At 42.3% G+C, this 17,465-nt stretch overlaps 1 protein-coding gene across 4 annotated transcripts in view; it reads right to left on the bottom strand.

The window, feature by feature from the left end:
* Positions 1-17,465, bottom strand: part of arhgef39 (Rho guanine nucleotide exchange factor (GEF) 39) — a 129,778-nt gene that overhangs the window by 12,306 nt on the left and 100,007 nt on the right. For all 4 annotated transcript variants that reach the window (XM_060903286.1, XM_060903285.1, XM_060903288.1 and 1 more), the window contains 2 exons: positions 13,486-13,614; positions 5,501-5,730 (listed from right to left, as the gene is read on the bottom strand). In XM_060903286.1, the coding sequence (XP_060759269.1) occupies positions 5,501-5,730; positions 13,486-13,614 (359 nt within the window). The remainder of the gene's footprint in view (positions 1-5,500; positions 5,731-13,485; positions 13,615-17,465) is intronic.

Raw genomic sequence — 17,465 nt, 5'->3', positions numbered from 1 at the left:
ATAGGAGGAATAAGAGAAGCGAGAGAATGAAATTCTGCCAAATACAAACACGCGGAAAGGAAATCTTCAGTGCAGTATTTTCCGAAAGGATCTCCTTTCTCCTTTTACTTCTTTCAAACTTTGCATATAGATTGCCGTGGCATTTCCAGCTGTCAAATTTAATTTGGCTTTAATTCTTCATGGCATAGATGAGGAGGGGCCCGAGAGTGCTGACAGTCTTTTTCCCGCTCTGGTCCAGGTAGGAGGTGGGGTGCACCAGGGATCGATAATGTGTCCTTATGAGAAATTACGCCTAATGCTATTGAGTATGCATTTGAGCTCTGGGTCAGATAACAAGCTAATGAAATGCCATTTCTTGCCATTAGATAACGTGCAGCAGCAGCAGCAGCTGCACAGAGGCAGGCTGGAGTGGGGCTGGAAAAGAGAAGAGCAATAACAGTGCTTGAGGAAGATGTATTTGCTGGTACAGAGGATGAGATGGCTCTCTGCTCTAATCTGATGGAGTAGTGCGAGAGGGTTCTCTTATCCCATCAGGACAAGCGTTTAAGCAGTCCATCAGCGAGCTCTAAATGATGCCCAAACCATACAGGACTTCACTAAGCCCCTCACGTGATCAGTGCCTCTCCCATCTGAAATTATAGACTTACAGTGGTCGATGCTTTGAGAATATCAAATGATTTTTGTTTTCTATGAAGCCAACACAACGTAATATCTAATACAATTGAACAAAATTAATTCAGAATAAAATTACATTAACGTGAATGGAACTTTCAGTTCTGCCCTCTTCAAATGCATGCAGCTGTACAAATACAGTACCGTTTCATTATAAACCTAAAAAAAAGAAAGAAAGAAAGAACGACTCTAAACTGAATTGAGAACTCGAATAAAATCTGGTGATCCCCTCTCCCGAGTTTATAAAAACGGCATAATCGAGCCGAAACTAGACGACGGACAATACGAAAGCCCTCTTTCCTGTATGAATATTGATAAGCACGATGCTCAAACTGTTTGGTTGGGACTGCAGTGGTTGAGAGTGCAATACACTCCGCTGAATGTTTCACGACAGCACACAGATCATTTAGATGTAATTTGTCACCCGATGGCAACACAGGCCTGGAAAGAGATCAAGCAGCGAGGAGACACATTAAAGCTTGAACTCTTATGAGGAACCAGAGCAATTAGAAAGAGAAGAATGATGCATGGGGCATTTTTGCTAACTTGGGGATCCAATCTGTCTGAAATCAATTAATCTTTTAACCTCATGTGTGCTGAAACGTTACACTTGATCGAGGAGATTTGGCAAGAACGGTGACGTCTGAAAATTGCTTCAGACTTAATGGAGAAGACTTCGTTTTTAGGTGTTGTTTTGCGCAGTTTCCAGAGTACTGAGTAAACGTTTTTCTAACTTCGTGAAATTACACTGAAATGCCAGACCAAAGTAGCGAAGTGTGTAGTAAAAATCCCATAATACACTAGAAGGGTCACTTTGCGGCAAACGCCTTGAGGAGCTGTGGTCTCGTCATGAGGCAATCTTGGATAGTTTATTTTTAGGCTGACGACATAAGCGAACAGATGAAATTCCTTGGAGGGGCATGAACGCTTCATGGTTAGCTGCACCCGCTATGCTAACAAAAGCACTAGAAATCAAGCAGGATCACCTTCCACAAGTAAGAATTCAAATTCAAAACATAGGTTTGGGCCATTTCAGGCATTTTCGCTTTTGCGTGTGCTGATTTTCATATCGTAAACTGAAATTGTTTGAATGTCCGTAGCCATGTGGCCCTAAATTCTCCAATATTTTTTCCTGCTTCACCGTGACCCAATTCAAGATACTACATCATACATGACGTAGTGGGCTTTCCCCGTTCACGCAAGGCATTGAAACAGTAGAGGAAAAAACGGAGGACGCGAATGAAACGTGAAAAAGACTGACTACAGTAACGGAAAGCGAGAAGAAAAGATGTTATGTTCTATACGAAGGAAAGGAAACACAGGACCAAACTAATAAATATCGGCACCCAGTGAGCACTTCGGTGTGATCAGCTGTTCGTTTAGCGACAGAATGATGCAACTGTCAGTGTACGGTCAATGTAAACTTGTAGATAGTAGTAATGCAACACTGGACGCCAGCTGCCGTAAAGTCCAAAAGAAGAAGGGAAAAGAAGAAAAAGAAGGTGGTAAACCTGCATGTGCACACCGGACTTCCTCTGTCTGCTTGACTGCGCGAGGCGAGTGATTTCATACACATTATTTGTTAGGGAATCCCATCAAATTAAGCAGCTTCCCAAGCCTGCCTTTTTTTTTTTTTTTTTTAAGATACTGCAGAAATAAACATGTCACATCACAAATGACCAGAGTGAACTTCAATTTCACCGATTTTATGAAATCGAAAGGCCGTCTAGCTTTTTAAAAAAAAAAAAAAAACACACACGATAGTCTGACCTTTCATAATATCTAGTTTCAATTATACCCTGTCCACACTAGGGATTTTGTACTGATACGAAACTACTTTCGTACCGCAACACCTGTCCACATTAGCAACTATACTGGTACTGTAGCGGTATAACTGTATCACACAAATGTATGTGGTTTCATACCGGTACAGTATCGGTACTGTAGCGCTTCGCTGTAGTGTGGACAGATGAAGCGGTTCTGTATCGATACAAATATAATGCGCATGCGCAAAGTCACACACCTCAATCGATGTCTTCGCTGAATAAAATGGTGAAGAACGGAGATTCGTTTTCTTCGTTTCTTTCTCAACTGCCTCGCGCGTTTTATACGATTCGACTGAATAAATGACCACCGGAAATACAGACTGTACACTGACAACAAAAAGCACACACACGTTGTTTCATCCGTACGGAAGCCGAGAGAGGCCCTTCATATAATCCTTTTTTTTAATTCACCTTGTTATCCCGAGATAACGACATAATTAATTCAGGATCTTGAGAAAACAACACAACTAATTCGAGATCTCGAGAAAACAAAACCGTTATTTCGAGATCTCGAGAAAACAAAACAATTATTCCGTGATCTCGAGTAAACAGCTGAGAAATGGTTCATTCAGGTGCGCCAAGAGACTTGTGATATGCTGACTTTGGGGCCATTTCTCATTCTGTATAGACGCAACTTTGGTCATTAGAATGTCTGGAATAATCGATCACCTAATAAGGCAATATTTTGATCAGGGGTTGGCACATGGAGAGATTGCATTAAGTCTTTTAATAAGGGATAATTTCAAAATTAGTCCGCGGCACCTCCGCAGAAGACTGGCCCGGCTTCGTCTCTACCGACGGAGATACAGTGATCCAGCTGAGATCATGAAATAATTGTTTTGTTTTCTCGAGATCACGGAATAATTGTTTTGTTTTCTCGAGATCTCGAAATAACGGATGCCATATATTCTCGGAAAGAAGTTACTCGGTAACCACGGAAACATTTCGCGCACGCGCATTTCAACTACCGTGAAAGAAAACCGCAAACATTTCTCGCTAGTGTGGACAGATGCACTAAACTGTACCGGTATACTTTCTATCGATACAGTTATACCACTTTCGTACCGGTATAAGTGTGAACACAGCATTACCTGAGCAAAACGCTGATTTCTTTCATGTTAGCTATAAAACATATGAAAAATGCACTTGCCGAACATCAACACTCCTGTTTAACGTGTTCAGAGTGATCACATACCCTCCATCACGTATTTTCATTATTTCGAAGCATTATTTTGGTGTTAAGACACCTGTCTATCATCAATATAGTCGCCAACGCAACATACAAAACGGGATATCTAGGACAAGACTCAGCAAACCAATATGGCGCCTAATTGTCCAGAAGTAAACAGCTTGTGTCCTATCTACAACCACTTGAAGCATAATTAAGATGTTAATAAACAGATGGTGAAACCAAGACAAACAAAATTTCACTGAAAATCACTGGCATGTTCGAGGTCCTAAAAAAAAAAAAACCTTCGTAAATGAAATTATTTGAAATAAGATGGTAAGTAGAAAAAGACTTTCACTTACATTTCATTGTAATCTCTATTTTTAAGCAGGAAAGGCAACTTGAAAACCTTTTTAAACACCAAAACAATTCAGCAGATCTGTGGTGTTTTTACCGCACGCATACTGACACTAATAGCTTCAACCTGTCTAGCATTTTAATGGTTATTTAATTAAAAAGTATTGGTATATTATTACTAGGGCTGTAACGATATGCATATCGAAATCGCGATACGCAGAGCCACGATCCGTATCGCGATACAAGAAGGCAGAATCGCGGTACACCCTTTCAAACTTCTCAGCCCAAAAACAGAGGCGCTTCCAAACTTCAATTTATGAATACTTTACTTTTTATTTAAATTACATTTTAAACTTACTTAAATTACTTTTATTTTTTTTATATCTATTAGTAAGTCGTTTTTTCGCCGACCTGCGACAATCTTCTGCGAGTCACGCAACGTCCACACTCGCCACTGGCAGAGCATTCATTTCTTTTAAGCGGTCGCCATTCTGGTTGCGACGCGGGGAGCGAATCTGTAAACAAGCAGCTCATTGGCTGGCTAGGTGTGCCACAAGCCAATCACAATCACTTGACCGGAAAGGCATGTCTGCTTGGGCGGAAGCCTTCTGCGGCAGTTACATTTTGACACGCGAGCAATGTTTCACCATAAAAATTCCGTAATTTCCATCTGTTTTCCGCGATCACAGAAAATCATTGGCCCTATGAGAGTGAGACAGTGAGAGAGCCACCCCCCCAAAAAAAAAAATCTTAACGGATTTACACGATTAGGAAAAATGACTTTTTCAGAACCGAAAAAAACAGAGCTTCCGGCTCAACAGTATTATTTTGAGAAATAAAACAGTCTTTGGATATACATTTGTTCATTTTTGCATACATATTACTCATTCTCTGCAGTGGTCTGAATTATTTGTTATTAAATAATTAATGTAAGTAAGTAAATGTTAATAAGTCAAATTTACTACTTTAAAAAAGCATTTAAAAAAAAAAATCGTGGGCGTATCGAATCGTGGGTCAAAAATCGCGATACGAATCGAATCGTGAGTTGGGTGTATCGTTACAGCCCTAATTATTACTCAAAATAAATTTCCCAGTACTTCTGTATCTGTAACCAGACACATACCGGCTCTATATCTGGAGCAGCGGTATTCAATTAAAATTCATCAAGGTCCAGCTAAAAATTCCTTGCGTGTAAAGGTCTGAATAAGCAGTTAACACAACTAAAAATGGTGATAACGGTGACCTTTGAATGCTTAATCACTGATGACTAGTCTGAGTAGATGATTATTAGATTGAGACATTCACTGCTTTGTTTCGCCATTAAACTGAGGTCTGAATAGAAGCATATCTGCATCATACTGTAAAGGATTTTTAATTATTGTGATATTTTGGTTTCATCTCCCACTCCAGCTCCAGTATTAACCAACCCCGATACTGAACTATGTCCAGCAGTAGTGCACACTGGTGTAACACTCACACTGATGAGGCCTCCCTGGCTCTTGGTGTGGCCAAACACTTTGTCCACGGTGCACTCGTTGAGCGGGTAGACACACTGACAGGCCAGCTTGTCTCCATTTGTTGGGTGCATTGGACCACACCGTTTGGCCTGAACCAAGATGTCAGAGAAGAGGAAGAACATCTTGGGCTTGGTCTCCGTGCCTTTAGGGGGCACTGTTTTCAGCCAACCTTCACGAATATACCAGCGACCTGACAGAAAAAGAACAGGAGAAAGAGCTCAATGTCAGGAGAGAGTCCTCAGACTCATTAATATGTTGACTTATCAATTTACATCCAACATGTGCACTGGATGGTGTTTACAAAGCCATAAAGAGTAAATTCCCCAGACACAGCCATTGTAGAGTCTGGTCTCTGCTCCGACTGACTGGCAGGTGTATGCTGGCTACTAAATTGGATGCTGACATTTTGCAAGATAAGATTAAATTTCACTCTCGCCACCGATTCCTTATTTGCCCTGGCACACCTTGAGATTGCAGCCGTAGCGGAGGGTTCAAAAAGGATACTCTGAGCAAAAAGAAGAGCTTTCTATGTTTAGCGGACGGGCCGAGCAGGGGTCAAATTGCTTTTAAAATGCCACGGGTTTTAATATGTGACTACAATAAGGACGCGGTGCGCGAGACTCTCAGGTGGTGTGTGAACATTCGATTTGATGGCTCCTGGAAATCGGTTAAATCCATTTAACTGGGCAACGTCTGCTTGCTGCACAACAAATGGCAAGGGCTAAATCAGGAGGCCATCTCGGAGCAAAAAATACTCAATGCTAACAACATCCAGAGATAATATTGCCCCATGTGACAGGGGAAACTCATCCTGTGGTAGATGAATTACAGTTGCGTATAGTTACAGTCAATTATGTAACTATTCTCACTATGAGGCGTGTGCAACATCAAACATTATTATACATACAGGCCACTTTTCCCATGGAATAAAAACGTATTCTATTCCCTTCTAGCGGGTTTATCGATGGCATGCAATATCATATCGATTATCCTCCATGTATTACGAATGGAGAATGAGCATGCAACATTGTTATAATATTGTATGGTGTCAAGACAACACAACACGACATCACACATCAGAGCCGGGAAAGAGAGAAGATCCAGTGCTAGGTTTAAAGCACTAACTAAATAAACTGAAAACTGAAACTCAAAAAGCGCTGAAAACCCAAAAGGCTACCAAAACTTCATTATATATTCTAAACTCATCTCATTATCTCTAGCCGCTTTATCCTGTTCTACAGGGTCGCAGGCAAGCTGGAGCCTATCCCAGCTGACTACGGGTGAAAGGCGGGGTACACCCTGGACAAGTCGCCAGGTCATCACAGGGCTGACACATAGACACAGACAACCATTCACACTCACATTCACACCTACGGTCAATTTAGAGTCACCAGTTAACCTAACCTGCATGTCTTTGGACTGTGGGGGAAACCGGAGCACCCGGAGGAAACCCACGCGGACACGGGGAGAACATGCAAACTCCGCACAGAAAGACCCTCGCCGGCCACGGGGCTCGAACCCGGACCTTCTTGCTGTGAGGTGACAGCGCTAACCACTACACCACCGTGCCCCCCTCATTATATATTCTTCATGCATATTTACAAGAGAAAAACATAACCAATGGACATCGAAAAACTGGAAAAGAGATGTCGGAGATGTAAAACTTCTGCACTAGCAAGTGACCGTGACAGCTTGTACACAAACATGTCTGCAAGGTTTGCGTCATTAAAAGCGGGAGGTTTAGAGAGAATTTTGAAAGAGAAAGATGCGCTGAACACCTGAAAGGCTACCAAAACTTCACTGGATATTCTTTACGCATTTAATCTTCCGCATTAAATGTATGGAAAAGCTGGAAAAGGAGACACGCCGGAGACGTAAAACTTCTGCGCCAGCGAGTGACTGTGACAGTTTGTACACAAACATGGCCGCGAGGTATGCTTCATTAAAAGCGGAAGATTTAAAGCGCAAGATATAATTTGAAAAGAGAAAGACGTGCTGAACACCCGAAAGGCTACCAAAACTTCACTGGATCTTCACGAGAGAAAAACATACCAACAGACATCGAAAAACTGGAAGAGAGAGCAATAATGGAAATATTGCCAAACTTCTATTTGGAGGTGAGGAAAAGTGATGGAGACTTTTACAAGAGGACTTCACTCAGCAAAGCCCTTTTGTTTTGAACAACTGCAATGCAACAATTAACTACGCCCAAAAGTAACTTTGAACTTGAACTGTCAACCTGGATATCGCTCATATACAAGTTGGGTTGTTGTTCAGACTTTTTGGACTTTTTTTTATTCTTAGAACTTTGACTTCGTACATTGGATTGACAGAACATTGAAGTGCATTCGATCAGAACCAGCATTCAATATTGGCAAGTTCTTAACTTTTTGTAAAATCTACAATTGTTCCATCAAATGTGTGCGTATAATAATAATCCTGGCTTTTTTCGTGGTATATCAGACATATTCCATTCAGCTACTCGTCTTCGACTCGTTCGATATCATGCTAGCTGAATGGAATACATCTGATATACCACAAAAAATGCCAGCCAATATTATTTAATTATCCATCTATCTGAGCGACGCGAGTCACAAGAAATGTGAAGGAAACCAAGCTGGAGATCATATTCAGTGTCGGAACGTGTAAAAGTTATTTTTCTGTAGTCAAGAAACAAAACAAGACACATCAAGAAGGAACTGACAAAGGATTCAGTGCAGTGTGTCATGTTGAGATTCTCAGCCTCGCAAATCAGATGAAGTCAATAATACTAACACGCCAAGCCTGCTTACATGCATATAGATATTTTTGAAAACGGAATCCTGTCCACACAAAAACGCCCCCAAAGTTAAAGAAAGTACAGAAAACGTTAGCGGAAACTAGGTTCTCACTTATTTTTGAAAACGTTAATGCCACTCCATCAGCCTGAACATGCCCGTTGCAGTTTTGCATGTGCAATGAACGCGCTTGGACACTAGTCTGGTTAACACCAGACCATATCACAAGTGAAATATGGTCTGGAATCCGCCTATTGAATTTCTCGTAGGGGAGGTGTGGTTTACGATTGTCAACAGCCGTTTATTGGACGCTGCGAATGTCTATCATTTGGCGTATACGTAGCCCATGGCCAATCATGGCAGTTGTACCCGGTGACGTAGTTAGAGCGACGAAGAAAGACTGTAACGCCAAACGCTGTTCTTTTTTTAAAACAAACTTTCGCTCTAAACTATTCAGAACAGTGTCTAAAGCTTGATCGAAAGTTTGGTTCGTATCGCTCGCCGCCATGTTAAATGTGATCCGTAAACAGTCCCAAATAAACTACAAGCTTCCGTTTGTCGAGTAGTACGCGTCACCGTCTTTCCACCCCTCCCCACTCTCTGATTGGCTCCCTAACTCAGGCGAGCCTTTAGACCATAGTTTCCATGCTGTCTTTTCAGATCGGAACGATTGTGCAAAGCAGCATGGGATTTCCCAGGCTATTCATCATCTGGCCAGGTTATCATTTTGTGAGCTGTAATTTTAACTGATAACATGTCTGCAATTTAATTTCACTTTGTTTTATTCGTACACTCTTGTGCAGAGGCGTCGGAATACGATACAAACCGTATTGCTCCCGAATTCACAATAGTGGTCCATTTTGACTTTGGCTGACTGTTTCCTAAATTACCCACAATGACGCCTGATAGTGGCACTAGTGGGAATTAGCCCTTGCTTCATCTCTACCTAAAGCCTCGGTCACAGCCGGCCGTACATGCTCCTACGGCCGGTCTACGTGCAAAAAAAACCAAGAAACGCATGGAGGGTGCGCGTGAAACGCACGGAGGGCACGCATGTGACGTGCTGATTTTCGAGCCGTAGACCGGCTGCAGAGGTTCTTTGTCATGTCAAACAAACTCTACGGGCGCTTACGTTTTTTTCAGGTTGCAAGACAAACTTGCATCCAACGTGCGTCTTTCTCCATGAACAAAAAACAAAACAAAACAAAAAACGCAGCGATTTGGGAAACGCCAAAAATCGCACGGCCAAAAAATCGTACGTCCGGTTGTGGCCTAGGCTTAAAGTGGTGATGCAGCAGCGCTTTAGTCCTTTTAATCTGCCTAGCTCTCTCATTGGTCCAGTTTGCCCAAATAGGTCAGGTTCCAAAAGCTTTGATTTATTTTCATGCTAATAAAACCTACATCAATTCCATTGCCTTGGTCATCTCATACATCGCTAACTAGCCAAACCGAGTCTCTGCTGTAACTCCGTGCCATGTGACGCAGAACGTTCCTGGAAAACGATGAGTGAGAAAAGAAGCCCTTTGCTCCGTCCTCCTCCATGGAGCCAACAGTGAAATGCTACGCGGTCAAAAAAAAAAAAGAACAGAAGCCTGCCATCAGTGACCTGTTAGAGCAGTGAATAAATTAAAATAGTATTTTCTTTCATTCAAGCACCGTCATTCTGCCAGTTCCTTTGTCTATGCTTGAGACTGACATACCTACGAAAAACTCTGTCTGCTCCATCAAGAGTGTGCAGTTCAAAGAGCAGGAACTTGGAGCGCCCCTCTCCATGTCGTACGCTTTCAACTCCCCCTGTCAAAGAGCACCTCTGCCCAGCTACAAAGACCCGATGAATTTCTGGGTGCTAAAGGTTGCACTACAAAGGCTGCCGTATCCTCCTGATGTGACCGGGCCAAAGACTGGGAGACACATGAAAGCCCGTGTGCGTATGATGGGTGCTGGATGACACAGAGCGTGATCATTGTTAATTTGAAGCTGGACTTGGTTTGATAGGTTAGACTTTCATGTCTGGAATCTACAAAGGCTTCAGTGGAAAAGCTTTTCAAAGCCTGTGAAGCCACTCTTGACTCGATACACTGAGGTTCTGTTCTTACTGCTTACACACACACACACAAACGCTCAAACTTATGTCCTGCACTGGTCTTCTGAAGAAAGAAAGAAAGGAAAGAAAAAAAAAAACACTCTAGATATCCGGAAGCAGTAGCACAAGAAGAGAAGCAAGGTTGTAGCGTTAATGATTTGTCCTCCCGCCCCCCCCCCAAAAAAATTAATAAAATAAAATCATCAGTGTCCCTCTTTGTCCTTTAGCATGTAAAAAGTGGAGAGATGAGCCGGAGCTTGCGGACAGAAGTAGCAGTAGTGGCGGCAGAGCGCCCGTTCATGGCGCTCAGGAAACAGACGAACTGTCTGCCGTATCAATGTCCCATTGATTCAGACTTTGCTTCTGAGAATCGCTTGCACCCTTATCTCCATGCTCATCATTTAAAGGAAAACTCCACCCGGACATGCATTAAACTGAAATATTTGTGATGTGCTTCGTGTTTCTGGTGCAAATTTGATTTTGCTACTATTCCTACGGGAAGTTAGCATTGCAGAAAACGGCTGCCGTTACAGGAGGATACTGCGAGCACTGTTAGAACAGCGTTCAACACAGGGATCCCAGCAGTAATTGAAAAAAATAGAGGAATGTAAGAAACTATCACCAGGTGGCACGGTGGTGTAGTGGTTAGCGCTGTCGCCTCACAGCAAGAAGGTCCGGGTTCGAGCCCCGTGGCCAGCGAGGGCCTTTCTGTGCGGAGTTTGCATGTTCTCCCCGTGTCCGCGTGGGTTTCCTCCGGGTGCTCCGGTTTCCCCCACAGTCCAAAGACATGCAGGTTAGGTTAACTGGTGACTCTAAATTGACCGTAGGTGTGAATGTGAGTGTGAATGGTTGTCTGTGTCTATGTGTCGGCCCTGTGATGACCTGGCGACTTGTCCAGGGTGAACCCCGCCTCTCGCCCGTAGTCAGCTGGGATAGGCTCCAGCTTGCCTGTGACCCTGTAGAAGGATAGAGCGGCTAGAGATAATGAGATGAGATGAGAAACTATCAGCAGGGGTCAAGGGGGCTGCCTGAAGCTGTTGAGATTTTAACATTTAAAGATGCTATAGAACACATTTTTTACATAGATTTAACATAGAAAAGCAACAGAATTTAACCATAATGTGTCTCTATTTGATGCCATATTTTGTAATCAATGACATAAGTGGCAAAAAAAAAATTTATAAAAATTAGACGAAAATGTAGCTTTGAAGAATATACTTGCCTAAATATTCCACTGATTTTGTTATAACAATAGCATCCATAGTTCATCTCATTTGTTTATTTTTTTTGTTTCAAGTTAATGTCAAAACTAGTCTAATATAAGCCACATTCATTTTTCAAAAATCATGAATATGAGCAGAAATCAATGATTCAGTAATATTAGATATATACAGATGTACGGCAAATACTGGAGATATTTGATTTAAACCTCTCTCTTTTTGAAAGGTTTCACTGCAAAGGAATTTAATGCTCTTTTCTGGGGTGCATTCTGTCTTTCCTCCAGTTTTCTCTGCTTTTGTTTCTCTGATCTCTCCTTCTGCTTTTCTGATGTTCCTGTAGTGCTCTGAATTAAGTTCAACGCATTAGAAACAAAAGCACGAACGGAGTTAAAACATGTTTTCTAGCAAATGGGCGCAGCCATATTGTTTTCTTGTTCTATCGCGTACAGTCTCGCGGTCAGTGTTGCCAGATACTCCTGACGTTTTCCAGCCCAAAATATGTTCAAAACCCGCCAAAATGCACTTGAAACCCCCCAACTGGGCGAAGAACCGCGCAATCTGGCAACACTGCTCGCGGTATTTGCATCAATTTAACTTCCGAGTGTTCCCAAATGTCAACGAGAACAAACGGAGCCGACGAAAACATCGCTAAACAAGCAAACCAAATCAGAACGTATTCTGCTGGTCATTTTACTTAAACATATTTTTAATGGATATGCAAGAGATTTAAAAAACAAAAACAAAAAACACTTTCGCTAGAAAATAGCGGAATTCCGCTAAATAGCGGACGTCTGGGATCCCTGTCAACAAGAGAACGCGTTAAAGTTTTGGAAGCTGGTCTGTTTGAGCAGAGCGTGTACACATGAGCATGTGAGAGAGCTGGACGGACTAAAGGACTAAAGAGAGTGGTGCAGAGACGCTTAAGGTAGAGATCAAGCAAAGGCTAAATCCTTCTGCATCGGTTTTCAGCAAGCAGTCGAACTGCAATGTAGAAAACCATTAGGCAAAGGGAATACAGACCAACATGCTGTTGATTATGTGTGCGTTATAAAGATTAATATGGAGGTTGTTCAGGGTGGATTTTTCCTTTAATATCAGAGATGCCACTTGCATCAACCTGTTTTAGGTGCTTAGAGTAAATCATGGATAAAGCGTAAGTTTATTGAGTTTTCTCCCTTTAAAAAAAAAAAAAGTCAGCAAGAGGTAGAGAAGCCTTAATGGACAAAAGCAAAGAGCTTGGGAGAAATCTAGAGGCCTGAAAATCCTGCCCGAGAGGGAGAGCGAGAGGGATTTTTACACTTCCCACATCCGGCTCTGCGTGAAACGAGACCGCTGCTCGTTGGGTATTCATTGCCAGCCTCGAACCACCTTTGTGCACACGCACGTACACACTCTCTCACACATACACTCTTTCTCCCTGGCTTGCTTTTTATCTGCCGGTCCACGAGATGAGGAGAAGCGCTAATTGGTCCTGGGGGAGATTGGCAGGCCAAGGCATTGACGACAAGGCCCTCTCAGTCTTTCTCTCGCTCCCTCCATCACGAGCTGTCTCTTTTGTTACACATGGGCATTCTCCCCTGGGACAAACAGTGGAAGAAAGGACCTCCACTCCACAAGTAGCAAAAGAGAGAGAAACCTGATTGAGGACACGCTCCATCTTTCCAATTAGTCCAGAGAGCTTGTCGATGCTGTCAATTCATCATTGCATCAGAATATAAGATTATAAGATCATATTTGCGCAAAGACAAACTCATCTTGCGTCAACAACTGTATCTTTCCCTTTCCAAGACAGAGAGAGAGAGAGAGAGAGAGAGAGAGAGAGAACGTGCATTGGATGAAAGGAATAGCAGATCACAGACTCTAACCTGGAGTCAGCAGCCTGGTCTTTCGGCCCTTGAGCAGTTTCTGGACCCTCTGCAGCTGCAGGTGGTTCTCATGGCTGCGGGCGTTGTCCTGGATGCGCTGGGCCACCTCGGAGACAGCGCTCACAGCCCCTGCAGCACCACATGCACACACATGAAACACACGTCCAGACTACCCTGCAAACACAAGGATCTTACAGCTACATAGGCAAGCGTGAATTGTTTCTTAATAACAGCTGTGAGTTTTGTGAAGAAGTCAATGCAGTGCAATCTATAAAGATTCAGGACACTGCCACATTTTCTGTTGCTTTGGTTCTGTACTCTTGCACAATCAAATAATGGCCACGTACAGCAGCCATACGGGAATTTTTACAGCCATTTATTTTATTTTTTTTAAATACAGTGGTACCTCGGGTTACGAACTTAATTCGTTCTTTGACTCTGTTCGCGAACCGAATTAATTTTTAACATTGAAATTAATGTAAACCCAATTAATCCGTTCACCGGCCCCAGAAACATAGTTTTTTGTAACTTTTTATGGGTTTATGTATGGTAAAAATACGGAAAGGAATTAAAGAACCTTAATTATAGAAAAATACAGTAATACTAAAATAAAACATAACTGTACAGTACACTTTACCTTTGTGGTTGATAGTTGCTGGCACATGTGGATGGAGGAGGAGGAGCACTATCACTAACACTTCACTTCACTTTCTTGGGAGCCATAATGAGGGTTAATTTAATGCAAAAAGCAAAAAAGAAATCGTGTCAACACAACGCAATGACGAACAATGTCCACAGCGCGCCACCCTGAGTACAACTGATGCTGCCGCATGCCTCACGTGGTGCGGAAGCCCGCCAGTTTGTGCGTTCGTGCATTGAAACATCGTTCGCGAATTGAAGCAAAATTTGTTCGGAAATGGTGTTCGTAGCCCGATTTGTTCGTGACCCGAGGTTTGACTGTATATACTTTAAGGCATGGGTGTCCAAACTGATCCATAAAGGGCCGTGTGGCTGCAGGTTTTCATTCCAGCCATGCAGCAGCACACCTGACTTGGCTCATTCAATCAACTGAACTGTCTTCACACAGTCAAATACTTGCAGCCACACCCACCCTTGATTAAAGGGTGGGTGTGTCAGTTGATTGAATGAGCCAAATCAGGTGTGCTGCTGCATGGCTGGAATGAAAACCTGCAGCCACACGGCCCTTTATGGATCAGTTTGGACACCCCTGCTTTAAGGTCATGGTTCTCCCAGTGGGGTCCAGGGACACTTGAGGGTTGGTAATGTATACCCAGGGAGTCCATGAGGTTTTAGAATTTTGTTAGTGCGTGGAAATCACAACCCAGGCCATTATTACAAAATGTTCTGTTTCCGGTCCACCGGCCGGGTGAGTGCCGTTTGTGCAGTTGAAATTTTTTTTTTAACGCCGGTTTTTCGACATTTTTTCGGGTTCGTAAATCTAAAATCGAACTTGACATTTACACATTCCGCGCAGAATATAGAATCGAATCAGCTCTGCGCATGCGCCGTGCGGCACAAAAAAATGGCAGCCACCATGAAGGAAGCAGATCCGGAGTTTTCAAACATTTGCTTAAGTGTGAAATCGCAAAATGGTATTCTAGCGAACAACAAAATAGTAAAGATTCAGAAAAACAAATCGTTCAGTGATCATTTTAATAGTGTAATTTCATCCAAACTAGGCCTAACGCTCGATTTAGAACTACAAAAAGTGTGCGTCTCGGACCATCACAAACCGTTACTGGAAAATTCGTTTGATCTTGATCCATCCGAGACGTTACAAACAGCTTTTGAGTTTTGTTATGCGAAATTCATTACCTACTTTGTTAATGACCCTGACAGATCTGTAGGAGAACCTAATAGATCTATTCAACATGAGAACGGAACTGAACAAAAAAAAAAATGCGTTTACGGAACTAATGCAGGTTGGCTGGACAGAATTAAAAACTGTGTCTGTAGCAAATAAAAAGAACGAATTACACAACGAAATTATAAAAAAAAAAGACATCCAGAGAGAAGGACCTTGTCTATCTAGACATACTGGCCAAACTGAAGGAACAAATGTAGTAATGAACATTACAAACTGCTTGTGGTATTTAGACGGCCGCCAGGACATAATCAAAGAGGCAGTGAAATGCCGAGGACCGTCTGTGGTGACGCCTGTTCCTGCACGGCAGGTTTTATAATAATATTAAAGTTTTTGTACAAGTTTCAGTTGGTTAAACGGTCATATTTTATTAAATGTGTCTGCTTTTGTAATAAAAATGTACTGAAAGAAAAAGCAAATACAGCATTGCGATTTCTTATCCATCCATCCATTATATATATATATATATATATATATATATATATATATATATATATATATATATATCCCTCCCTCCCGAAAATTTTTTTGCTCACCCGGTGGACAGGAAACGGATTTTTTTTTTTAAGGATGGCCCCACCATCATCAAAGACATACGATTTGTGAACTCCTACAATTATTACTCTGTTTAACTGGTCGTCTGAATTGTATGGGTTTAATCCAAACCTCTAACTCAAAACAAGTAGAACTATAAATGTCAATTTGGACTTTGGTTTTATTAGTGGACTGTTCAGGAATAAAACACTATGGTTTGGATCAAGGTCCAGAATTACTGCACATACTTAAATAATGAGCATTATTAGAGTGGAATTATGTTCATTAAATAAATCCATCCATGGAATCCAAGGAATTTGTTTTGCAGTTAAAAGCATGATAACCCATGTTTACAAAAACAAACAAACGTGTTAAAATTATTTATTGGCTAAAATAATGGTTCAGGTCCTTGATGTGACATTTAAATCTGAAATGTTCCGTTACTGAATGTGAGCACTTAATATCTATCTATACTACTAAAGGAAGGCTGTCTGTCTCTGTCTGTCTACCTACCTATGTAGATCGACACGGCTGGACGCACAGACCCCATACTTTGCACATAGATCGGTGACACCCCAGAGGGGCCCAAGACAACGTATTTGATTTTCCAAAATATGCGATTAATGCTAATCCACCACACTATTAATTTCCCATAGGCTACATGCTCGCGATAACACACTGCGCGCAGCCTCGGCAGGGAATCCCCTCCCCCACTCGCCTGGGAGTTTCGATTGTACGGTACCTCGCAATCAGCGCTCCACGCCGGAGACTTCCGTCAGGGCCGAGTCGACATCTCACTGACGGGCAATAACTACTACGTCTCCTCTCTCCCACAGGCAATAACTGCTAATTCTCACTAAAGACGAGTGCGTCAAAATCCTGTCCCAGCAGCATCAGAGGAAATACCCAGTGCCTGGTGGTGATGCAGACTTCAGGAATTCAGCTGGAAAGGATCTTCAACCAAGTAATAAACAAATGAAGTTAATTTGTCTGCAAATGGAGGACTAATAAAAAAGGTGCCTTAATAAAACCTTGGGCCACTAAAATCCACCAGAACAGCTTCAATACTTTCTCCAGTCTGTGGAAGTGTACTAGAGGGACAAACACTTTTCTTCCAAAAGATGTTCCCTCAAATGACGATGGAAGTAGAGAGCGCCATCACTCCAAATATTTCCCAAAAGTGTTCAGCTGGGCTGAGATCTGGTGACTGAGAGTCATAAGGTTTTACATTTTCATATTTCACACCATTCAGTAAGCCCGGGTGTTCTGTGGATGGGGCGGAGTCATCATGGAAGCGACCACGCCCATCAGGTTTGGCAGAAAAAGGCTTTTATTTATTTACAGTGACGCTTTTCTACAAGACGGCAAATGTAACCGAATCATCAGTTTTTCCACCTTTGTCATAGCCTGGCAAGCCAGACTAAATGTGAATATTTAGTCTGGCCTCAATCCGTAGACATTTCCGAAGCGGGTAGGAGGAACAAACCGCTGTCTTTCAAACTGTCTCTGTGCGTATAGGCCAACGCTCTGACCAATCAGCGCAACAGTGACTGTAACGTAG

The sequence above is a fragment of the Neoarius graeffei genome, chromosome 21, assembly GCF_027579695.1.
Source record: "Neoarius graeffei isolate fNeoGra1 chromosome 21, fNeoGra1.pri, whole genome shotgun sequence".
Lineage (NCBI taxonomy): Eukaryota > Metazoa > Chordata > Actinopteri > Siluriformes > Ariidae > Neoarius > Neoarius graeffei.
Note: the sequence above shows the minus strand (reverse complement) of the source record. Positions and strands in the feature narration are given on the sequence as shown.